Source organism: Paroedura picta, chromosome 3 (assembly GCF_049243985.1).
Source record: "Paroedura picta isolate Pp20150507F chromosome 3, Ppicta_v3.0, whole genome shotgun sequence".
NCBI lineage: Eukaryota > Metazoa > Chordata > Lepidosauria > Squamata > Gekkonidae > Paroedura > Paroedura picta.
Window position 1 is genome coordinate 138,672,487 of NC_135371.1, and position 25,443 is coordinate 138,697,929.

Below are 25,443 nucleotides of genomic sequence, written 5' to 3' on the forward strand. Positions count from 1 at the left end.
GAGCCTCAGAACTGGAAGATCTATCCTAACAGCCTACACTGTAGATAAAAACTGGAAGGAAAGCTGGCAGATTTTGCTGCTCATATGCATGACGGTGCACATGAGGGAAAGGGATTAAATGGCTGCCCCCACCCCCCAACGAAGGGTGTGATTTGTCTTCCTCCAAGGCAGCTATTTTGCATAATCCAAGAATGGACACCCTTTCAACCCTCAGGGCTGCATCATAAATATACCTTGAACTGGAAGGCTACAGCTAATTTTTATATTTCAGCTGCATATAACTAACAATTTGCACATCAATTCATGAGCCTGGAAAATATTTAGGTACAGTTAGTGCACATGCTATCTCTAGACCACCATAACCTTATGCTGAATTGGGTATCTTAAAACCTAACACTCTTGGATCCACCCCTTTGAATTTTTAGGTAAAACTTATAGAAATCCCAAAAATGAGAAAAGGGAAGTCTTCTGGCATATTTTCTAAATGTATTGCTGCTAAATGTGAAGGCAAGCAACTTAGAACCTTACACGAAACATCTTGAAATGCAACTTAAACACAGCCAACAACTGGCAAAAGCCAAGCATGTGCAAGACTGAATCCCAGTCTCAATGTGCTATAGTGAGTGTTCTTCCCAGCTTTTCCCCTCAAAAAGCAAAATACAGAGCAAAGGAAAGACAGCAGACTCCAAGAATTCTGTGGCAATTTTTTAAAAGTAATTTAGACCAGGGGTAGTCAACCTGTGGTCCTCCAGATGTTCATGGACTACAACTCCCATGAGCCCCTGCCAGCAATTGCTGCCAGGGGCTCGTGGGAATTGTAGTCCATGCACATCTGGAGGACCACAGGTTGACTACCCCTGATTTAGACACATAAACCAGAGAACACCTTGGATGTTCTAAAATGATATACGATTCCCAACTCATCTGAATTAACTAAACCTATGAAGTTGCCTTTCTTCTAGTTAGACCACTGATCCATCTAGTATGGTATTTTCTCCTCTTTCTCCATGGTCTTGGGCAGAAAAAGGTCTTTTGCCAACAAACAAAAATCCCTTAACTGATGCCAAAGACTGAGCCTGGGCTCTTCTGCACACAAATGCCCACCACTGAACCATGGACCCTCCCCAATTAAATTCTGACCAAGCATCCCAGAAGGCCTTATACAGCCATTCCAACTGCACCCCTTGACCCTGCATGTTCTGGGCGTGGGAAGGGCGTTTGGAGCTCGGAAGCCACAGACAGCAAGAGATGTGTAAAAGGCCAGTGGCTGCATTGGCAACCCAAGGGTGAATATTACTGGCTTATTTTCTAGCAACTCAGAAATGCTCCGAGCCACAGCAAGGCCACAACTGGCAGCTGCAAGGGATTACAGACCTTCCTTTACCTGCTTCCTTTTTTAGTCTCCACACGTATATTTCAAGGCTCTCTTTTCAAGGTAGAAAAGGGGTGGGAGAGATCAACACGCATGAACAGGACAGGGCTTGAGCAGAGGGCCAACTGAAGGTCAGCAGACACCTGTCTGCAGCGGCCTTGGAGGTGGGGCTGCAGCTGCAGCAAGGCCAGCCAGGTCACAGTTCTATCCACAGCCTTAGCAAACAAATAATAAATAATGCAAAGCAGTCAACAGAGCTGAGGCATAATCGCAGGCTTTTGTCAGGGTTAAAACAAGCTCCAAATTTATACCCCAGCTACATAAAAAGGGAAGTGGGAGGGGGAAGCAGGCTCCCATAAATTTACATACCTTTATGAACATGATGAATGGATCACTATTTGATGAAAAAGGACCGTGCAGTTCCTAACTTATTCACCAGAGGGTAGTATAAGCTGCTGTCACTCTATCTGGCAAATCTCTGCCCCCCCCCCAAAAAAGGGCGCATAAATGCTGGTGCCCCATTTCAAAGACAATCCCCATGCAAAAATGAGAGGATAGCTTTCAAACTTTGTGGAAAGATGCCCCCTCTTTTTGATTTGTGGATTGGTGTGGATTTTACTGAAACAGCACAAGAATACTTGAAGATATTCAGTTCAGTCCTTCTGGAGAGGGCAGGCCAGGATCACAATACATACCTGAGATTCTGACAGAATCTGGAGCCAGTATGTTCTTTATCCCTTCTGGCAGCTTGCCTGTTTCCACAGCTTCAATTTTTGCTGGGGTATCTTCCACTGCTGATAAGGTAGTGTAGGTACTAATGACCAGAACGCCCAAACCGATCCATAATATGATCTGGTGCAAAGAATTTATTAGATCCCTTAATGCAAAGTGCAAAGAAAGAAAGAAAAAATAGAAAGAGAAAGACATACAATAAAACTGCCTCCCCCCCTCAAAAAAAATCCTAGACGCCTGCAGCCAAAGTTCTAGCTAGATATTTCAGACCAATATTCTTTATCTGTAGCACTGCTGGCCATGAGCCTGTTAAATCACACAGTTTCGCCTCCCTGTCCTCTAACTTCTCCCCTTAACTTTACTCTTTTGGACCAATTCTTCTCCTAACCTTCCTTCTGTAGCATCCTTGCCATGTTCTCAGGGCCTGGTCTCTTCCTTCTACCCCTTTTTCACCAAAGACCATCTGTCTTTCCTGTTCCTCTGTCAGCGAAAAGCACAGCCAACAGTAGCAACAGGTCTTTCTTTCCGCTGTATAGACCAGCCTTTCTCAACTTTTTTACCATTGAGAAACCCATGAAACATTCTTCAGATTTCAAGAAACCCCAGAAGTGGGACGATGGTGCAGAATATGGCTGGGAAGCATAGCTATGCACATGCCCACCCAGGGCCCCTCAACTTAATTAACTCCTACCATTCCAGGGCCATCGAGAAACCCCAGGGTTTGACGAAACCCTGGTTGAGAAAGCCTAGCGTAGTTCCCAGTGAAGTTGAGAAACAAAACCATTCATGGGCTTTCCTCCACAAGTACAAACTCCCTCATGCATTGCAGAATTGATTACACCTCATTTAAATCATGCCTTGTCTTATGTTCCCTAAAGAGAAAATTAAGTGAGCTTACATGTGTCAGTGGGGCTTAAAAATAACTCTAGCTGCCTTGATTCAAAATGAATTCCACATACCTGACTTTCTGCTATTGTACTTTAACAGATAAATCTCCAATGTATCAGATGTTTAAAAAAACAAATAAACCAATATCGAGTTTACAAGTGACAGCAAACACTGGGCAACTCCTTTCTTTGTTAACAATTGGTTTCTCTCCAATTCTATAAAGAAATAAGGATGTTTTGCTTACTAAGATTACTAAATCAGATATGAAGGCTCAGGAAACCTGGGATCTACTGTCTGAGCTGTTATCTATGGTGCCCAACCAGGGATTCCCAACCAGGGCTCCCTGGAGCTCCTGGGTTATGAGACAGCTCTCCAGGGACTCCCCAGCCTTTCTCCTATATCCTGCCTTAATGAACTCAGCAACACTTCCAGCCTGGTACCAGGGCTCTTCCAAGTCTGAAAAGTACCTCAGGGGCTACTCCATGGTCAAAAGGTTGAAACAGGCTGGGCCCAACAAACAGTTGCATGCAGATCTATAGAAACTTTCCATCAGGGTTTAGCTGGGCCTCTGTATAATAAGCCTCTTCCCATATACGATTTCTAGCTAAACCCTGCAATTTGATGTAGCCTCCTGCCACAGTAAACCAGGAAACAAATATGTTCACTGACATTCATGTGTGTTTGTGTGTGTGTGTGTGTGTGTGTGTGTGTGTGTATGGGGGGCAGTAACTTGTGAAGCCCTCCTTACACCTGAGGACATGTAGCAGTTGCTGAACAAGAGTGGTGTGGATGTAATGGCTATGGGAATACATGATCCCATCAGCTAATCTGGAAGCTTAAATGTGCATGGACCTGGCTGCACCCCATCTAGGCAGCTTACACAGGATGTGATGTCAGATGCAATCTTGGAGCCCACTTAGACCCACAAAAAGCTTCCCAGTATCATCAGGTAGTGGGAAAGTGTGAAGGCAAGGGAACAGTGTGCAATAGTGACTCGTAAACACAGCAACAGGCTGGAGGTTTCACAACGAACAGGAACAAGACTTCTCCAGGCACTGCACTGCACTGCACTACAATGTGTCCTTCCTGGCACAATATATTGGCTCTCCAATGCCCCACTATTAATCTCTTCCTCACCACAATAATTTCTGTCCCATAATTCTGCAAAAAGAATGGGAAAGAAGACTAAAATGTAAACAAGAAAGTTACTTTGCATGACTGACTGCAGAATTTGTTCACAGAATTTGGAGGGTTTCTTCTTTATAAACGTTGCAGAAATATAGAGTTCCTGGTCATTATAGAACAAGCTTCATTGCTTCCTCTGAAGACATACATATCGCACTTTGATTTAAGATACCTGTGCAAGTTTCAGTAATTTACATGTTACAGGGTGTGGGTGATCAGCTGAGCAAATACACAATAACAGAAACAATCTGGGCACCAGGCACATTTGCCTCGCTCAAGCAGCCAGAGCTGCCAACCTCCAAATGAAAAAAGGTACTGGCAGAGAGACGAGTAAATGGACTGTTGGCTGACAGTGAAGGAGATTTAATTAAACTCTGATGTATTATTTTTACCTAGTTAATCACTGTAATTGTCACTGCAAGGGCTTTATACAGAACCAGGTCTGCATGTCAATGATGTTACAAATGCAGGTGCTGCAAGAACCTTGGTGCAAACCAGGTCAGGATGGCTGGCCAAAATGTGGCAAAGAAGTCAACATGGAAGCAGAAAGGGCATAAATAAAACCTCCGTTTTGTCCTTTCCCTCTTCAAAGGGAGATTAGATCAAGTGGAATAACTGTGTATCAGAACAGACTTAAAAGTAGTGTCTGGGGGGGAGGGGAGAGAGAGAACCGTTACCACTAGGAGATGTGAAGATATAGGCACCAATCCATGAAAAATGGCAGTGACTATCTTGCCACTAACCGGGGGGGGGGGGGGGGGGAGATATCTGAAATATATTTTACTGGTAGAACTCCACTCTGCAAGCCACCTATCACCACGGTCATAGAAAACCTTGGTCTTTCAAGTGCTCAAATGCTCTTCAGAGGGAGAATAGCCACATCTTCCATTTCTTGTCCACATCCCAACATGACATACCTTTGCTTACAGATGTATCAACTCTTGAAAAGAGCAAGTCTACCACAGGTAACATATACTGTAATCTGTGAAAGATGCTTTGACTCTTGAACATTTAGACCCTAATATGTGCTACTTGATTCGAATCTAGGTGTTCTACTGAAGACCAATATGGCTACCATCTGAGATTATGAATTAATGGGGTAGAAGGGAACAGGGTGAGCAGCAAGAACAACCCAGTATGAAGACACTCAACAATCAGTTATAGACATTTCACAGAATTAATTTCAAGCAGCAGCTTCTCACAGATTTGACCAGGGAAGAAATCTGGAAGGCATCCGATCTGAACAGTCTGCAATTTAAAAAGTGTGGAAAGAGATTATTTATGTTGAAACTGGAGAATTAGTGCAAAGAGGGGAATGATTGAGAGATCCTGAAAGACACTTCGGCTACTTTGAAGAACCACACATGAAGATTAAAAGATCCAAATGCACACTAATGTTAACCAAGATGGCAGCTCTTTGAACACATTTGGAAGCCTTGACAGATAAAACCCAAATCCTTGGTCAAGTCACAGAGGAATAGGGCAGGAAATGGTTTATAACCCCCACCAAGAACAGGACTCCTATGTGTGGATTTTCAGGAAGAGCTCGACCTTACAGATTTACAATTTTTGCCTTCAGCTTTTTTGGGTAGTCCAAGACTTTTAATCTCTTGCACTTGAGCAAGAATGAAAATAGAACAGATTATATTGGTCACCAAAGATTATAGAACAGATAAAGCATACAGGATTCATGGTTGTCATTCTGGGCCACTTTAGTCACACAATTCTCATATTTTTTAAACACCATGAAAACCAATATACTCGTGATGAATACTGTGGAAATATAGACAAAACAAAGATTCATGCAGCAGAAAGAGAACTGCAAGAAGAGTGTTCGCCTGCCCTCATCATGTGACCCTTTGGACAGGAAGAGGGTACAATGCATGTGGGGTGGAGACGCCTAGGCTCTAACAGAAAGATTTTTCTGAAGCTTGTTAACTCTCTTTTGGCTGGCCTGCGATTGCGCAGTCCCCATGTTATTGCACAGAAGCAACAACAATGAACAAATGGATTCCTGAGGCAGTAAAATAAATTTGAAAAAGATGTGCCTTAAAAAGAAGAAATAAAGGAGCAAAACGTGTTTAGAGGTACATCTACATATACGTGCACATTTTAAAAATTATTTTTGATTGGAATTACAGCCTAAGAAAACAGAGACCAGTCATTAGCATGGAATGAAACTTCCCACTTTAAAGAAACGGAATCTTTTTATGGTTGGTTTGTCAAAACAATTCTCCAGAAAGCAAGATCCATAACACAGCTCACATTTATGAGATCACCATCTTGCATAGAATCAGCCGAAGAAGGCATGCTCACTGCTTCAAAGCCTTGCTAGCGACACCAACGCTCTCTAGCACCACACTTAGTAGCACTACGTCTCTGACACTGGGATTTACACAAAAAACTCTGTATGGCTATTGGCAACAATCCATCATACAAAACACTTTCTCTAAATGAAGCTATACTTGCTATCCAATAAAAATTCAGAATGCACAACACAAGTCTCATTTTGAATTTTACAAGGACATCGACAAAGGGAGTGCAAATATGGCAGGGAGAACATCCACCCATCAATTTTCAAGTCCTTCACAATGCTCCTTGAGTTGGATTACAGGAAGTCAGATCCTGAGTTTGAATCTTCACTTGGAATTCTTTCAGTTAAGGGCTTCCCCACATTCTTACTTTACTGGCTGATAAACTCTTGTTTCTTTGGAGGAGGGGTGTCTTTTCCCCATGTGTTTTGCTCCTTCTAGTGGTCAATTCAATAGCACACAGATTTATTTCCAATGTATCTCCCTGAAGACTTAGGCTGCTGGAAATAAAGAACTGTGATATTGAACTGACCACTAGAGAGAGCAAAATACATGTGGAACAGAAATACCCTTGCCCAAGAAACAGGAACTTAGCAATCAGTAAAATGTGAATGTGAAAAAGCCCCAAGTCCCATCTCTGTCACTCAATCAGGCTAGGAGGGATAACTGCCTCCAGTTATGAACATGTCATAAACAAAGAAAAACAAATTAAAAAAAATAAAATGTTCTGAAAAAGGTAAAAATGCAACTGGATGCTGGTGAAGTTTTCTGCTGGTAACTAAAACTGAAATTAAAATTGGGCACTTGGGGTTCATACTTCATGAGATTGATAAACTAGAGCAGCCAGTCTCAACCTTTTTTTGGCCACCCGTTACAGAGATCTTTTCAGATTCCAGGGGCCCCTGTGCTATGAGTGAGGCTAGAAAAGGCCTCAACATGCCTTGTCATTCATCATTCATATATATACATAAAGCCCATTTTATCTCTAAATAAAATGGGCGCTAGGGCCCCCGTCACCAGGGAAGCCTTCGCAGGGCGAAGGCTTCCCGGGGGGTGGGACAGCGCAGCCAGTGGGTCGCGACCTGGGGGGTTCTGGCAGTGCCCGGTGTCGTTCTCCTGGCCCCGGGAGCAGCCTCGTCATGGCGAGGCTGGTCCCAGAGGCAGGAGAAGGGCTGTGGCTGGGCACCCACCCACCCTGAAGCCTCGCGAAGCCTTCTCTCCGCCCCGGAAGCAGGCTCACCACAGCGAGCCTGCTCCCTAGGGCGAGAGAAAGCTGGTGGACGCTCCCCCACCCACCCGGAAGGCTTCTGAAGCCTTCTCTGGGCCCCAGGATGTCCCCCTACCCGCCCGGCAGGCTGCCCACCCACCCACCCGGCAGGCTTTTGAAGCCTTCTATGGGGCCGGGAGCAGGCTCGCCACAGCCAGGCCAGGCCAGGCCTTGGATGGACACTCAAGGCCCTCCGATTGGGCCCTCCAAGTTTTTATCCCGGACAGGCCCGCCCTAACTCCTCCCCAGCTGGCCTTACCCTTTTATTTAATCCACTCCGCAGGAGCGGTTAAAGATAAAGATGAATGAATGACAAACCTCTAGAACATTCAACCAAGAGAAGCATTCTTTTTTTTTCTTGAAGTCTTTTCTTGATTTTTTAAAAATTCTTGAATTCAAGCACACACAAAACGATGGCTTACATGATTCCTTTCTCCTTCCCTTGATGAAGGTTGAACTTTCAAGCAATTAATGACATCAGATGGGATTAAAATGGTATTTCATTGGTTCAGTTACCAATAAATCCTTTGGGTTCCCCTTCTCACATTTTTCTGTCTGTTCCCCCTTCAAATGTGAGAAGGGCCCACCAGGAGGCGATCTGGCCCCCACTGAGAATGGCTGCACTAGAGAAATCAAGTTAAGTCTCCCTGTATACAGGAGTCTGCCAATTTTCCCTACCTAGAAGTACATTATAACTCCTACAAAAAAGGCAAGTACAAGCACCAATGGCTAGCATCCAAAGAATAGTCACTGTCCTGTGGGTGTGGACTGTGTAAATGCAACAGGGGCTTCACGTGCTGTTCTTGCTGATGAGAAAAGTGACTGTTCTTTTAAAAAGAAGCTTCTTTCTTCAGCACGGGCTTCAGCAAAACAGACGCAAAGTTCTGGTGGCACATGCAGTTCTGTCCTACAAGTGCCTGTCCTGTCCTCTGTGGAAAATTAACATTATTTGGCTTCTCTGGTATTTCAATCTCATTGAGCACAAAACCGTCACACCCAAGCCAATAAAGCCCAGGTGCCTGGCTTCAGTTCCCAACACAGTTACAAACTGAAAAACGCGGCACCCAATCTGTCAACTTTTCAGAATTTTTTTTTACAATAATGTCTCCAGTGCTCCCCTGGCCTTTGGCCAGCAATGGAAGATCTGGCTGCTTATTTTAGGCCTTCACTTCAGCAGCTCATACGGAGATGAGTATCATCTCCACCGCCAGCAACTGGCTACTGGTCCCTGGCCCAAAAGAAGTTCGCCTGGCCTCAACCAGGGCCAGAGCATTCTCTGTCCTGACCCCCACCTGGTAGAACGAGCTCCCAGAGGAAATCAGGGCCCTGACGGGACTAAAACAGTTCTGCAGGGCCTGCAAAAGGGAGCTCTTCCACCAGGCATTTGGCTGCGGCCAGGCCAACCAACCAACATCTGCAGGGCCCCCCCCCCCGAAACCCACTAAGACTCCTGGATCTGTTCGAGTTACCATTGCTTATGTTATGATATACCGTTATGTTATACGGTCACCCGGTTTATCAATTAATAATATTAATGTTATTATATGTATGGTTTCATGTATAGTTTCAGTTATATGTAAACCGCTCTGAGCCTTCGGGGAGGGCGGTATATACATATGAATGAATGAATGAATGAATGAATGAATGAATGAATAAATAAATAAATAAATAAAATTTGTCTCCCTTCCCAATATCCCTTTCCTTTGCTTGCTCCTTGTTCTAGTGAACTCTGAACCATTTCCTCCTTTTCTTTTACAGGACCATGCTTTGCTTCCCTATCTTTGCCTTGCTCAGAATGTCCTCTCTGGTATGTACCTCTGCAAGACTGGAGCAGTTCTCCCAGTGGCAATCTGAACAATGCAGCCAACAGCAATCAGAGATCTTCCTGACTACCCAAGACCTCTCCTCCTTGACAGCAAGGCAGCTGAGTCAACCATTACCGGAGGCTTCATCACCGATATGAAGCTTCTTACAAGACAGATTCCATGAGAACACTGGCTATTTTTAAATGGTATTTTGGAATCTCATATTTGTTATCCCCTCAGGAAGTTTGATTTATTAATTCCTAGCGCCCTTCCCCTCAAAACAAAAAACAAAACAAAACAAAAAACCCAAACAAAGCTTTTCCAAAATGGTCAACCTCTTTTAAAGCCTTCTTCCCATTTGCAGGTGGGTAACCATTAAATATAATGGAAATGACACAGTATCTGTAGACAATGAGCAGCAGTGACCTCAATGGAATGGGGAAAAATGTTTTTTCTTGAGTTTCCCGTAATGCCAGCAAAGTAATTAACAAGATGGTGGTGAGAGCACTTAAATCAAATAAAAATAAGGGAACTTTGTCTGCTTCTGCGTCACCCATGGGGAAAACTGTCACAGAATGGCAATGAATGCAAAAGTAGACACTTAGGTAGGCTGAGGTGTGCAATGTGAGGTCAGAAGCATTCCCAGACAGAGCACATCAAAGGACACAGGTAAGGATGGGAGGAAATCACAGGAGCCTTATGAATAGCCTGACAGCAGTGAGTGATAGAACAACTGGGGAAGAAAATGAGAAGAAATTACTTCCAGGGTCAGAACAACATTTCAGTCCAAAGGAACCTTTAAAACCACCAAAGTTTTATTCAAGACATGAGCTTCTGTGTACTTGCACACTTCCTTAAACATGCACATGAAAGTTCATACCTTGAGTAAAACTTGGTTAGTCTTAAAGGTGCCTTTGGACACACATTTTGTTCTCCTACTTCAGACCAACACGGCTACTCACCTGATTCCAGGATCAGAGACAGGGAAAACCCCAAAGAAACCAAGAAGTCCAAAAAAAAAAAAAGCTTCATCCCATGAGGATACCTTGGTGATCACAGATTAGATCATAATGAAACAGAACTCTGGAAGTTTTAAAACATATTTGCTTGGTATCTAGAGCACAAGGTCTCTCTTCCTCCTAGGAGAGCCTCCAAAGAGCCTCAGGATTGGAAACAGTTGCCCTCATCCCTTCCTGCCCTTGTTTTGATAGCTATTCTTGCACGACCCCCTTCCCAGCATCATCAGCCTATTTACTCCCAACCTCCTCAATCCAAGAAACAAAATCTACTCAGGAAATTCACTCTACACATACAAAGCAAGCGTGTGCAAAGCTCTCTGAGTGCAGACTTTGTCCTTGGAAACATGAAAGCAGCTGGTAATTTTTTTTTTAAGAGACCAGCTTTCCTGTAACAGTCACACTGGGTATTTTTTAAAAGGTAGCAGCAGGCAGCTGCTTTGGCATATTTCTCAGTATCAATCACCTAGCTTCAGAGGCCTTCTGCCTGCATGAGTAATCCCGCAAGGAAGTAAAATATCATTCTATGGACACAATTCATCCCACTAGGGGGGCATTTTACACAGTAGATCCCACAGAAGATTCCTGTGGACAGAAGGAGGCAAGTGATTTTACCAGCTGCACACCTCCAACTCCACCACCACCTGATCTCCAGAAGCAGTCATTTGAGGGGGGGGGGGGAGGGAGGCACTGGGGCTGCAGCAGAACAGGAGAGGTGAGAAAGTCATGTTTTTGAAGAGGGAAATCCCCTCCATCTCCAGACATTTCTGGTAGAGCCAGCCAATAACTCCTTTTCTTCCTTTTATTATTATGTTCCTTTAGTTTTTGTGGCAGTCACCCTCACAGGATATGATTAAGGCCACACGTTTCAAAGGACAACTCAAATCCACATATAAGTCCATCTGCTATGATGCTTTAACATGTTCAGAGATAGCGAAGTTCTGGATACTAAATGCTGGGGACACACAATGACAGTGTGCTATTTCATGTCCTGCACATGGACTATACAGCTGGCAGTTGCTGGAAAGAAGATGCTGGACTTGATGGATCCTTGCGTCTCATCTATGACAGATCGCATCCTTGTGGTAGATTGTTATTACATATCGTCTAAGTGTTGAGGTGTAAAAACCTGGGACGAAATAGATGGCCTGTATGGCCCCTTCCAACTCTATGATTCTATGAAATGGAAAAGTTGAGGGTGCAGAATCCATTTTTCCCCAAAGGAGAACTGAAGAAAAAACCTCCCATGAACTTTTGCTTTTAGAATACGTGAAACGCTTTCAATACAAGGTGGCATATAGCTCTTAAATCCAATATGTGCTCTGCATAATCTTTATGAGGGGAGCATGCAAGTCTTTCATTGCTTTCCAACTGCTGCATACCTTCTGTTGTCCTTTTAACTAGACTTGTGGTTGACCTTTTCACCACTGACATACAAATACCCACAGATTGGGTAGCACGTCACTTAGTGCCCTTCCTTGCAGAAGGGATTAAAAAGATCAGAAGGAAGCAGGGCACAAACTGCACCAAGGCATCAGGAGAAAGCTCTGAAAGTTCCACTGAAAACTGAGCTTGCTCTAACTCAGATGGCAAAAATCAAGGTACATCAGTTAAGATGGCACCAGCTTTCAATTTTCTCTTTAAGTATTGGATATATTTGCAATTGTGTTTATTAAAACCAGACATTTATAACTTTCTAATTCCATATATATGTCAAACGATGCATTTTATGTTGCTAAAGCAGTAATATTAGTTTAGGTTTGATAGGATAGTCAGATTGCGTGTATTTTCATTTTCCACAGAATTTCCATTTTTTCGTGAAAAAAAGTTTTTCTGTGGCTTCATAATTTTACAGCTCTGTCTAAGAACCATGCTAAGTTATACTGAACCAGATGTAACACTCTCCCAGTAGTTATTTGAGAGGAGATACTTTACAAAAATGAGTAAGAGGGGAGAGGCTTAACCCTTTCCTGCCAGTATCTCCTAATCCAACCATGGATCAGGGCCCATGTTTTCTCCACAAACATCAGGCTAACATTATATGCAACGGCACTATTTGCAGCCTGGTTCTTTGATAAGTCTAAAAACAGAATGGTGCCAGTTGTTAATCTTTCAAGCAGTGCATCTATGAATATAAATCTCCATTCCCCCTCCCACGCAAATCAGAGGTGATTCCGCATTTGTTGCAAACTGATTCACTCCAAAATCATCAAGGGAGTGGGTATTTTTAAAAAGTGGAATTTAAATTGATTTAATAGTTAATGGACATCACAGACATGAGGGAAAGAAAAAAGAAAAGAATCGTCCAAAGGGAAAAAGCAGTTTTGTTCCCACAGTAACTTTGAATCAATACTTTTTGGACTCTAAAACTTAGCATAATCTGCCACATATTCCATGCTGTTATCCCAAGAGACAATGCCTTTCAGAAGAATAAGATTAAAAGTCACACACTGTAAGCTTCTAACCAAGAGAGGTAGAATCAGGTTGACTTCTATACCCGACAGCCTTGCTACTGTCTCAGCAGCAGGGTTTTTTGTTGTGTGTGGGGGGGGGGCTTTCTGAGGCTGCCGCCACTCCACCCCAGTCACCACCACTCTGCCCTTCTCACTTGTCCATTCCCTGCCTGCCCCACTCTACAACCCCCCCCCCACAGAAACTGAAGCAGCCAAGTGTTGCTCAGGAACCTTTAAAGATTGGCTGGAAAGGTGTGTTGTTTTTTAAATGCTTGGGGAACCTAGCAAGAAGGGAAGCCAGCTGTTCTGAGGTTAGTGGTGAGATGTAGCAGGGTCAAGGCAAGGTTGTTGCTCACCCCATCTGCCACCTGAGACCACTGCCTTTCACCAGTTCTGTAGGCTACCTATTCATTTAACAGCCAGGTACAAAAGATCATTAACACGGCCTTGTCACCTCGTCTTCTCTTGTCTGTCAAACACAGGGCAGCACCATGACTTTTCCTCTGCTTAGAGAGGCCTTTTCCTAGAGCAAGGCTAGAACTCCCGTCAGAAATGGAATCCTTTTGTTTACAGCTTTCACATCTGTCCCCATATTGCCCCATAGGCCAAGAATGGATATGGGCCTAAAACAGGAACCACAGCAAAAAGAGACAGTTCTCCAGTTCAGTTGTGCTTCTGCAAGTCGGGCTTGGAGTTCCTATACTTTCCCTAGTCGCTCATTCACTCAATCATCTTTGTAACAATCCAGGCTGTTTAACTGAGCTACCCCCACTACTTAATCCAAGCTGCCGTTCTTGAGCTCTGGCTCACTGCCAGCTGTTGACTGACCAGCTGTCTGTAATAATTAACAACTCCAGTTGGCAGAATTAGACACCCTTTTGCCAGCCAACAAAAACATCTGGGGATGCATTTCCACCTCCCCCTTGGGAATGGGTTCGATAGGGAGAGAAGTAGGGAGAAGTACATTTTCCACTCACATCCTCCGGATTCCACCTTGAACTACGGCGCTTCTACTGTCCTCTGGCTCCTATTTCCCCCATAGCCCCTGAGACAGGCAACTAGATTAATCTTCGTAATGGCAGGTGCAAGTTAAAGAAGCACCTGCTTGACTCTGGAGTGATTCATTTAAGCATATTAAGAAGCTTGTTGGGATAGGTTTAACAAGAAGTTGACTAGGTAAACTAACTTGATGGCAAGCTGTGAAGACCCACATGGAAGGTGCAAAGGCAGCAATGCACTACTGATGGCGGGGCACGTGGTGCGGAACATAATTGCATAGCTGGAATTGTTGCTCAGAGACCTCTGGTCTACTCAGTGCCATGCACACTGGAGCTGTAAGAGCTGAGGGAGGAAAAGAACCAAGCAGCATGAGGACCCTGATGGTGGCTTGCAGAGATTTCATTGTCACTAGCACAGAATGCCAGTGTGCTATGCCCAAGAGCTCTTGGAACAAGTTCAGAGAGTATACCTGGTTGACACAGGAGCCTAGTCCTCTGAGAACCAGCCTGAAAAGCATAGGCATCTTAACTGAAGAGATATATACCAGCTTCAGTCACAAGCATGTAGAAAAGGACTGTGGGCAAAAGGAGGGAGAAGTGAAATAAAGTCAAGTCTGTCAACGATAAACAAGCAAAAGGTAGGCCAGAGGTCTATATGATGCAGGAAAGTGCAGAGCTCTGCAGTGTCTAAAAGAATAGACTTTCTTCACACACCATGCAGCTCTCAGTCTTGTCAAAAAAAGTTGGGAAAATATACACAACTCTGGGGCAGAAAAGGTCTGCAATTCCTCACCACAGTGGCAGTACAGAGAGGCAGGGGGAGTCTCACAGCACCAAGGTGGAATAGTGTCACAATGCTATCCCAACCATCATGGGGGTGAAAAAAAGTCCTGTTCTGCTCCATGGCAAAGCACTGTGGAGCCAAACAGGGCATTTTGTGTCCCTGCTGGGACACCATAGGAGCAGGAGGAGCCAGGCCTCGAAGGTCTGTCTCTTCCCTGTATATACTGGCCCGGTCTGGCACAGCCATCAATTGTGCCCGCGTTAAAAAAGGAAATGCTGAAAAATCAGCGTTCCCCTAATGCGGGGCATTGGAAAACCTGAAGCAAGCCAGGGCCGGGAGGGTGCTGGGCCAGCAGTGCTGTCATGCATAAGCGGACATATGCTCTGCTGTCATGTAGGCGCCCAGCCTTCCCCGCCCCCCCCCCCCCCAATGCATAATCAGACAATGGGCATTTTCTTTTACTATCTCTCCTCCTGGCCTGCCAGGGTTAGACCATCAGTAAGTCCCAGTTTTTTACTTGAAGTAGCTGATACTGACTCAGGGCCAGATCATGACCAACCAGAGTGCAATTTTCTTTGCTGAAGGGAAGGATTTTGCTCAACTAGCATTAAAACAAAACACTTATTGACAAACTAGCAAGAAAGCCCATTGCAACCAGGAATGCAATGGGCGCTAGGACCCAGGGGACACCAGGAGGTGCTTTTTTTTTCTGCTGCGTGGAGCTGTGAAAGGCTCCTACAGGGTTTTTTTTTTTTCTGCTGCTTGGAGCTGGGAAAGGCTCCTACAGGGTTTTGTTTTCTGCTGCTTGGATCTGCGAAAGGCTCCTACAGGGTTTTTTTTTCTGCTGCTTGGAGCTGTGAAAGGCTCCTGCAGGGTTTTTTTTTTCTGCTAGCTCTCGGCTTGGAGCTCCTACAGGGGTTTTTTTTCCTGCTGCTTGGAGCTGGGAAAGGCTCCTTCAGGGTTTTGTTTTCTGCTGCTTGGATCTGCGAAAGGCTCCTACAGGGTTTTTTTTTCTGCTGCTTGGATCTGCGAAAGGCTCCTACAGGGTTTTTTTTTCTGCTGCTTGGAGCTGTGAAAGGCTCCTGCAGGGTTTTTTTTTTCTGCTAGCTCTCGTGGGCGTGCCGGCTTGGAGCTCCTACAGGGGTTTTTTTTCCTGCTGCTTGGAGCTGGGAAAGGCTCCTTCAGGGTTTTGTTTTCTGCTGCTTGGATCTGCGAAAGGCTCCTACAGGGTTTTTTTTTCTGCTGCTTGGATCTGTGAAAGGCTCCTGCAGGGTTTTTTTTTTTCTGCTAGCTCTCGTGGGCGTGCCGGCTTGGAGCTCCTACAGGGGTTTTTTTTCCTGCTGCTTGGAGCTGGGAAAGGCTCCTTCAGGGTTTTGTTTTCTGCTGCTTGGATCTGCGAAAGGCTCCTACAGGGTTTTTTTTTTCTGCTAGCTCTCGTGGGCATGCCGGCTTGGAGCTCCTACAGGGGTTTTTTTTCCTGCTGCTTGGAGCTGGGAAAGGCTCCTTCAGGGTTTTGTTTTCTGCTGCTTGGATCTGTGAAAGGCTCCTGCAGGGTTTTTTTTTTCTGCTAGCTCTCGTGGGCATGCCGGCTTGGAGCTCCTACAGGGGTTTTTTTTCCTGCTGCTTGGAGCTGGGAAAGGCTCCTTCAGGGTTTTGTTTTCTGCTGCTTGGATCTGCGAAAGGCTCCTACAGGGTTTTTTTTTTTCTGCTGCTTGGATCTGCGAAAGGCTCCTACAGGGTTTTTTTTTCTGCTGCTTGGAGCTGTGAAAGGCTCCTGCAGGGTTTTTTTTTTCTGCTAGCTCTCGTGGGCGTGCCGGCTTGGAGCTCCTACAGGGGTTTTTTTTTCTGCTGCTTGGAGCTGCGAAAGGCTCCTACAGGGTTAATTTTTTTCTGCTGCCTCTCGTCGGCGCGGCGGCTTGGAGCTCCTACAGGGGTTTTTTTTTCTGCTGCCTCTCGTCGCGCTAGCGGCGAAAGGCTCCTCCGGGGGTGTTTCTTTTTTTTCTGCAGCTTCTCGGCGGCTGGAGTCTTGTGTTGTGTTTGCGGCGGGGGCTTCCTTGGGGCCGGCCTGACGCGGTGAGAGACGCTTCGCGCCTCTCACCACGTCAGGCCGGGAGCAACTGCGAGCCGCGCTGAGCGCGGCTCGCAGTTGCTGGGGCTGGGAATTGGAGGGACCAATCGGCAGGCGCTTCGCGCCTGCCGTTTGGTCCCTCCGGTTGTCTGTCATGAGGAAGGGTCCAATCCGGACCCTTCCTCATCCCGGACACATCCCGCCCCAGAACCCCTTACTGTTTTATTTAGTCCGTGGCGCCCGCGGCGCCACGGGCGGTGTACAGATATGCTTCTTTTCAACTCAGTCTTCTTGCTTGACAGCACAGAGTTTTGAATTAGAACTAATATCTTGGCTTAATGGATTGTATTGCTAAGCTGTTCATTGCCTACAGACTACATCCAGCCTGACACACTTTGTTTATTCCTTCTCTTGTTAGCTGGACAGCATAGATTAATTTACTAGGTGGGGAGTGAAAGACTATGTCAGAAAGAGACAAAGATGCCAGTGAGTTTTGAATGTTGCATCCCTTTGCAGATCCCTGTTTCTTGGTCCTTTGCAACATCATGTCACCCAAACAAGTCCTTGGATCATCCATGCTTCGAAGGTGCATAAATGGATAGCAACTTGCACATCTCCACACGTAGCAGTGGTGAAGATATACCAAGGCTGCTTTCTGGACATGATACTATTTCGATAGTGCAGGAAACATATAGAAATTGAGGATCCTGCATCATAATGTCCAAAGCTAAACAAACTTACAATACGGATGTATGTGAAAGCATAAAAGGCTTAGGGCATGTGGTCAGTCTCAGTGACTTCAGACTCCTTCTAACCCTGTGAACTCTATGACACATCATGACTCAGAGTAACCACTTTACACCAGTAACACTGAAGCAACCACAATATTTCCATGCTAATTAAAAACTCATGTTTGCAGACCCTCAAAAGTGCCCTGCCTCCAGCAACCCTTTTTCTCTTTGAGTAATCATGGCATGAATGCGAACCACAGTTGGCTCAAGTATGGGCTAAATAGGATATCAAAAGGATACCCCCTTTATTTCAGCAATGTTTTTTTTTTAATCATGTGAGGAAAAATGAAATCAAAAGACTGAAATCAGCTTTGGTGGAGTGAAGCAACAAATGCTGAATGAAAAAACAACAGAGCTTTAAACAAATTCACTTTTTGCAAATAAAAATCTATTCCTGTAGTATACGTGTTCTTCTTCATAACTGTTATTATGGGCTAGAACCCAAAAGCCAAGGGTCAGCAGGAGGACCCACAAAGGCAAGGAGGTCTATTTGTTTTAGTCAAACCTCACAGGTCAAAACAGGCAGTTTCTTCAGCTGTCTGTACTTTCTGTACTGGGAAAGCTCAAACATACGGGTCTGGAGACAGTGACTTAGTGCACTGCCGTGGCTGTTAAGAGATAAAAATGTAGGTGTTCCAAGATCATTCATGCTAAATCACACCCACACATGTATATACATATATACATATACACACGTAAGCACATGCATCTCTAAGGCTGCATATTTTGGTCAGAACCCCAGACTGCAACAACTCCCTTCCATGTGAAAACAGGAGGGTTAACTGGGTTTCTTGGCTACGGGGACAATAACAAAGTTCCCAGGCTCTATTGCTGGAAACAGGGCTTAATTAAATCAGCACTGACCTGTGAGCAAAGGGCATTCTTGTGGAGTTTCTTGTAAATAAGAGCTGGGCAGATAAAACAGATCAGGCTTCCCATCGTTGCACCTGTCAGGCCCAAAATGGTCTCCACTAGTAAAGAAGAGCAAGAACAACCAACAATAGTAAGCAACAGTCCAGAGTAAAGACAGAGATTGTAATGTGAGGTAACATTAGTTCATAGTAGCTCTAAGAATACTAGCTCAGGGTCACTTTACTTGGATTCAAGAATTATTAACAACCAGGATTGTGAAGAAGGTGCTTTTTCTGCCGTTTCATCAAAACACTTTTGCAGACTGTAATTTGCTTTAGTGGCTGTGACACCACAAGCACAGTATCACTATTACACATGATCTAACTTAAAGGGATAAACACTCACCCGTAATTTCATACACTCACTAATATTTAGTAGAACACACCTTCATCCTTAAGAATGTATGGAAAGGGTGTGTAGTGGTTAGGAGTGGCGGCTCCTAGCACTGATAAAGAAACTGATCTCTGTCCAGAGCATTACAGGACACAAAATAGTTCTACCGCTTTCATCCAAGTAAAACTGCCAGCAAGGGACAAGATCAGCCTAGGCCAGCTGTAAATAAATTCTGTGAAACTGATCCCCGTTCCCTATCTTTCCCTTCAATGTCATGGCCTGTGTGTAGGGCCTGTCTCTCTTTATGGGTGAAAGTTGCTTTGGGAGACAACTGGCAGAAAAGTATGATTTAAATATAGCACATAAACTGAAACCAAACTAAACCACTATAATTTCAAAGCAAGATGGCCTAGATATTGACAACAGTGAGGAGCAAGAATCCAACAGGAGTGTGTTGAAACCAAAACATAGGGTGGGTCACCCAAAATAGTGATGTGTATATAATGAACAGCTGTTCACAGATATGATAATTCCAAGACCATGCAATATATGTACGCATACAATCCCTCAAATGCAAAGCTTTAAAAAACAGCATAGACATACACACACACACTTAAGCTTACTCTAACACATGCTGCACCCAGTCATCCACTCAAGAGGTGGTAACTAGCAGCATGCTGTTTATCCCAATCCATATGCTGTAAGGCATGTTCTGAAGCAGTTAAAAATAACGCTAACAAAATCCATAACTACCACTGTTGGATGGCATTTTGAACAAAGAAAAGAAATAGCCACACTACACAAATGGCTTGGACCCTGCTTCAAAATCGATTTCTTCTCCATATTATGACACATCACTTCTAGTAACAATGCCATATGAAGTGAAAGATATACCATGGAGATAACATGTACTGTTTTTACTTGCTAAACGAGGATTATCCAAAGAATATTTAAGGGGTTTTCATCCTGTAGTTGCTTATCACGGACTACATAGTACTACTTAGTTATATAAGCATCTTATAACTTAACCTATAGCTCATCTGATTTATTTTATCTATTTTTATTATTTATTTATTACATTTTATACCGCCCTCCCTTGCAGCTCAGGACAGTTCACAAAGAACATGAGACACAACACAAACTCATAAAACTCAGTAACTGCATTAACATCAGCAATACTGAACATTTACCATTCACTTCTTAAACCATTTAACATATGGACCATAACCCAGCAGATGAGTCAGACTGAAATTGCTCCACAGTGTGTCCACTGTGATAGGAGAGGGTTCTGGAGGGCCCAATAGATGCTGGCTCACTGGCCCCAACCAAAAGCTTGGCGGAAGAGCTCCATTTTGCAGGCCCTATGGAACTGCTAGCTCCAGCAGGGTCTGGATCTCCTTCCACCAGGTGGGGGTCAGGACAAAGAATGACCTGTCACTGGTTGAGGCCAGACATACTTCCTTGGGAGCAGGGATCACCAGCCAGTTGGTGTTGGCTGAACATAGTGCTCTAAGGAGCATAGGCAAAGAGGCGGTCCCTCAGGTACGCTGGACCCAGACCACATATGGCCTTAAAGGTAATTACCAAGACCTTAAACTTGATCTGGGATTCAACTGGCACCCAGTGCAGCTGTTTGGGCATGAGTTGGTGCTCCAACATGTAGGTCCTCCAAGATATTCTCAAGAGTATATTGGCCACCACATTCTATACCAGTTCTAGCTTCCAGAGCAGAGATAAGGATAGGCCTGCATACAGTGAGTTGCAGAAATCCAGTCTAGAAGTGACCGTCACATGGATCACTGTGGCTAAGTGTTCCAGGGCTAAGTAGGGCACTAGTAGCTTAGCTTGGCATGCTACTCTTGTGACCTGTGCCTCTAAAGAGAGGGAGACGTCTAGGATCACACCAGGTTCCTGGCAAAGTGAGCTACTGACAGTTGTACCCCATCCAGGCTGGGCAATTGTGCTTCCTCGTTAGGATCCTTTCTACCCAGCCACAGGACTGCAGTCTTTGAAGGGCTAAGCTTCAGGCAACTCTGCTTGAGCCATCCTGTCACTGCTTTAGGACATCTGCCTAAGGACTCTGGGGTGAATTTGGGCAGCCATCCATCAGGAGGAAGAGTCATCTACATATTGGTAACACCCATGTGCCAACCTCCATACTAGCTAGGGAAGAAGGCACATAAAGATGTTGGATACAACTGGAAGACTGCCCCTTGTGGCACCCCACATGTGAGTTGGCACTGGCTTGATGTCTCTTTCCAATTGCTAACCTCTGTCTGTGACCCTGGAGGAAGGAGATCAGCCACTGGTGGGCTGTCCCCTGCAGCTTGGCATCAGCGAGGTGGCGAGCTAAGAGCTCATGGTTGACTGTGTCAAACCCTGCTGTGAGGTCCAGTTGCATGAGCAGCGCTGACTCGCCCTGATCCAGCTGGTGACAGAGGTCATCTGTAAGGATAACCAACGCTGTTTCCACCCCATGGTGAGGCCGGAAACCCAACTGGGATGGATCTAAGACTGAAGCTTTGTCCAGGAATGTTAATATTTTGTCCACAGCAGCCCTTTCCATTACTTTCCCCAGGAACACTAAATGTGAAACAGGGCAGTAGTTGGTGGGATCCTGTGGACCCAAGGATGGTTTCTTCAGCAGTGGACTTACCCTGATGACCTAATGTTCATAGAATATAGAAAGGCACTAGGGCTCAGATGGATATTTTACAATTGGCAGTAGTGAAGGGCTGCTGCAATAAGATCCCATTTGATGATTGAGTGTGCTCCTGTGGCTACAAATCCATTGAAAATTTGGCTCATGTTGCATTTCAATGTCCAAGATTTGTAACTGTCTGGGAAAGTACCTCAGAAATATTTTACAACATTTACCAGGAGGTCAGAGCAAAATAAATTGTGTTACTGGTAGATAAGGACTGATGGATCACAAGGCAAATGAAAAAGTTTTCAATGTCAGTTACCAAGATACAAGTTAAGATTATTTAAGTAACTTATATTTACTTATTATAAATAAACTTATTTAATAATATCTTTTTGGTAGGATTTATTATATCTATGATTGTATGGATTCAATAGATTTAGATTTATTGGCAGGATTATATTTGTATTATTGTTTCATTAATAACTTTATGTGATAATTTGCATTGACATTGTAATTCAGTATTAATATTATTGTGTTTTCCTTCTTTCTGTATTTTGTTGGTTGCTATGGCCATGATGAAACAAAGTTCTCTCTCTCACACACACACACACTCACACTCACCCATGATCCTTCCATCCAAACATCAAGCAAAGATATTGAAGCAAAGATACTGAGAGAAACTCCTTGACTATTTCAGAATCTCATAGCTCCTATCCCCTAGAGAGTAGCCCATGCTCAAGAACCTTTAAGAAGAGCTTTGGGTGGCATTTCAGTGGCTAATATCCAACTAACATGACATGGACATTTCTAAGCTGTTCAACTCCTGCAAGCTGGAATCCTTTTTTCAGCAGGCCCATGGGCTAATCCTCAGTTTAGGGAGAAGGGCAGCCTCATCAGCCTCATCTGACCTTAAAGGTCAGATATAACTGCAAAGGCATCACTTGGCCCTGTCTCCTTGACTTTCCATTGGATGGCCTAATAAAAGACTATCTAACCCTGGACCGTTGAAATGCCCTTTTCTCAGGGGTAGGCCCACAGTGGCTGGGGGCCTCCCCTCTTCTGCCCTGCCCTTCTCTAAGGCTTTAAGAGGTGCTCTACCAGCCTGTGCAAGCCAGGGAGACCCAAACTGCTACCAGTCTCCTCTTTTGTTCTGTTTCTGGGACAGGCTGTTGCCTGAGCCCTATCTCCTCTGAAGAGTATGCCAGGTCCTTCCAGGCCCCAAGGCTGCTACTGGCACTTTCCAAGGTGTGGCCCCAACTTTGCTCCTTTGTCTACAGCCCCCTAGCTGGAATGCCCGATTCCCTTCTGAAGCAGATGAATACAGGCATGCTTCAAAATAGAAAATATAATTATATTGTGTATATTTAAATTCTGGTGCGTTTTTGCCTAAATACATGGAAACCAATCATATGGCCCTTAAGATTAGAAAAAATGCCTTACTAAATAAAGACCAAAGTTCTACTTACCATTTGGGATCATGATACCACCAAGCATGGTTCCAAAAACAACAGCAAGTGTCAGGGCTTTAAATCGCAGAGGTGGCATATAACCTCCAGCAGCAAATGTCCCGTCTTTTTGCTATTTGAAAAGAAAAGGCTAATAAACCAAACAATTCTTCAAATGTATACTTTTTTTTTTAGTTAAGGAAGTACAGAAAGATGATTCTCCACCCTACCCCCATCTGGAGGCAGCTGTCAATTAGTCACGCTCCTGGAACCTTTTCATGGCAGTCTCCTATAAGCAGGTGATGAACTGGAAACCATATACAGTGAAAGTATAGCTTTATACCTGCTACTTTCTAAATTAATCATGGCTTAAGGATTCTGCCCCTAAAATCACGCCGTTTTTGTGAGAGCAACATCACTTGTCAGCATAAGATGTGAACTACTAAATGACGCATTTTCTGTCCTTTCACGGTACACCCCTACCAAAGGTCTTACGACCGCTTCAAAATGCCTTTCAAACAAGCTGCAATTAAGTTCAAAAGTCCAGGGTAAAACAGTACGATTTACACTCCTGAACATTTCCACCATATAGAGTATCTGCAGGTACAAACCACTATGTTTTTTAAAAAAATAATAATACATTTTTAAATAATTTTAAATTATCTGAATATTTTATTAATCATTTTGTTACCCTGCCTGGGACTTTCCTTTGTGGCTGGACCTAATTTATTCTGCCTTTGGCCACTCTAAAAGAAGGTTTTCCTCTCAGGATAGAATCACAGCAGACCACTTGCTTGATTTCGGTTGTGCGTGTGTGTAAACTTTGTTGGCAGTTTTCTGGTGCATACACTAGTTACACAGTATCACCATTGTTACAGTTCCTTTGTTTCCCTAGGCCTAATAGTGTCTTTGCCTATATTGCATATTTATTTATTTTCAAAGTTTTAGCCCAATGTTTTCCAAGGGCGAGTTGCAAGTAAAAATACAAGCCAACCTTTCATAAAACCTGCAGTCGGTGCAGATGATTCTTTTAGATCTCACAACAGCGTTCATCTCTGTAGATCACAGGCTACTCACTCAATGCCTAGCCAACATGGGGATAGGGGACATAGCCCTTAAATGGCTGCAGTCCTTTCTCCAATATACTGATGACCCCCAGCTGTATCTATTAATGGATGGCCATCCATCTACACCCAAGTGCATTAGCCAGCTGCCTGAAGGCAGTGGCAGACTGACTTAAGCTGAGTCAGCTGAACTTGAATCCAACTAAGATGGAGGTCCCTTGGCTGGGTCAGTATGCCTCAGGTGAGGCGCTACAATTCCCAGCTCTTGACAGGGTCCAGCTTACATCTTTGACCACTGTCAGAAGCCTTGGTGTGATCTTGGACTCCTCATTATTGATGTCCTGGTGGAGTACTCTCCTGAGTGAGATCAGGGCCCTGCAGGACTTAAAAGAGTTCCACAGAGCCTGCAAGACAGAGCTGTCCCTATAATTGAGGCTCACAGAACACCATCAACTACCTGCCTCCCAACACAGACAACATCTGCATGCCACCTGGCTGTAAGACCATAGAACTTTTGTTTCCCCCTCTCTCCTATCAGAAAGAAGGCAGTGAGCTCCAGGAGTTTTAATACAAACTGGTTTCTAAAGTTTTAATTTTTGCTTTTGCACCAGCATATTTTGAGCCACACTCAGCCCTCAAGGAAGGTTGGCATAAAAATTTGTAAATAAGTAAATAAATAATCTAAGCATTAAATTTGTTATGAAAATATAACATTATAAAATCCATTAAAATACTTAATAATGTATCTTCTATGACATAATTTGGCCAGTTCTGCACCCTTTCTGAAGAGCGAGGAGGGAGTAGTATATAATGGAATTCAGGTCAGAAATCAGGCAGGGAACTCAGCTGAAATCAGAAGTACACCAAGCCTCAACCATAGGCCTCGTGGAACATTTTACAGCCCCTGTGGAACTGCTTGAGGTCCTGCTGGGCCCTGGTCTCAACAGGTAGTGTTCCACCAGGCTAGGAGTGCCTCTCCCATTAGATCCTGCAAAGAATACTGGGATCTAGTGATCAGAATTCACTCAAGATCTCCAGCACAGTCCCAAAGAAATCAAACTGGCCTTGACCAGGACCTTTTGGGTTGAGGCCAGTTTAATTTCTTTGAAGCCAAGCTGAGGACCTTGAGCAAATTCTGATCCCTGGATCTAAGTGCTCAATCCAGCCTGATGCTTTGGATCAGTTGCATGAGGGGATGCATGTAAATGTTGAATAACATTGGAGAGAGAATAGCTCCTTGTGGAACCTCACGTCAGGGAGGATCTCTCCCCTAGCGTGGTATCATAAAACGAACAAACAAAAACCTAGCTTCTGCACCATGAACATGCCCCCATGTACAAGTCCAGCAGAAGTGATATCTATAGAGGACTG

The 25,443-nt window shown here is 44.3% G+C and overlaps 2 protein-coding genes across 3 annotated transcripts in view; one reads left to right on the top strand and one right to left on the bottom strand.

The window, feature by feature from the left end:
- The window catches only part of NDUFAF8 (NADH:ubiquinone oxidoreductase complex assembly factor 8), a 38,616-nt gene extending 28,100 nt beyond the window's left edge, over positions 1–10,516 (top strand). The window contains exon 3 of the mRNA XM_077328253.1: positions 9,515–10,516. Coding sequence (XP_077184368.1) covers positions 9,515–9,610 — 96 coding nt within the window. The 3' untranslated portion in view covers positions 9,611–10,516. The remainder of the gene's footprint in view (positions 1–9,514) is intronic.
- The window catches only part of SLC38A10 (solute carrier family 38 member 10), a 90,143-nt gene that overhangs the window by 22,094 nt on the left and 42,606 nt on the right, over positions 1–25,443 (bottom strand). For both annotated transcript variants that reach the window (XM_077328249.1, XM_077328248.1), the window contains exons 9-11: positions 23,030–23,141; positions 18,536–18,642; positions 2,068–2,224 (exon numbers count right to left, since the gene is read on the bottom strand). In XM_077328249.1, the coding sequence (XP_077184364.1) occupies positions 2,068–2,224; positions 18,536–18,642; positions 23,030–23,141 (376 nt within the window). The remainder of the gene's footprint in view (positions 1–2,067; positions 2,225–18,535; positions 18,643–23,029; positions 23,142–25,443) is intronic.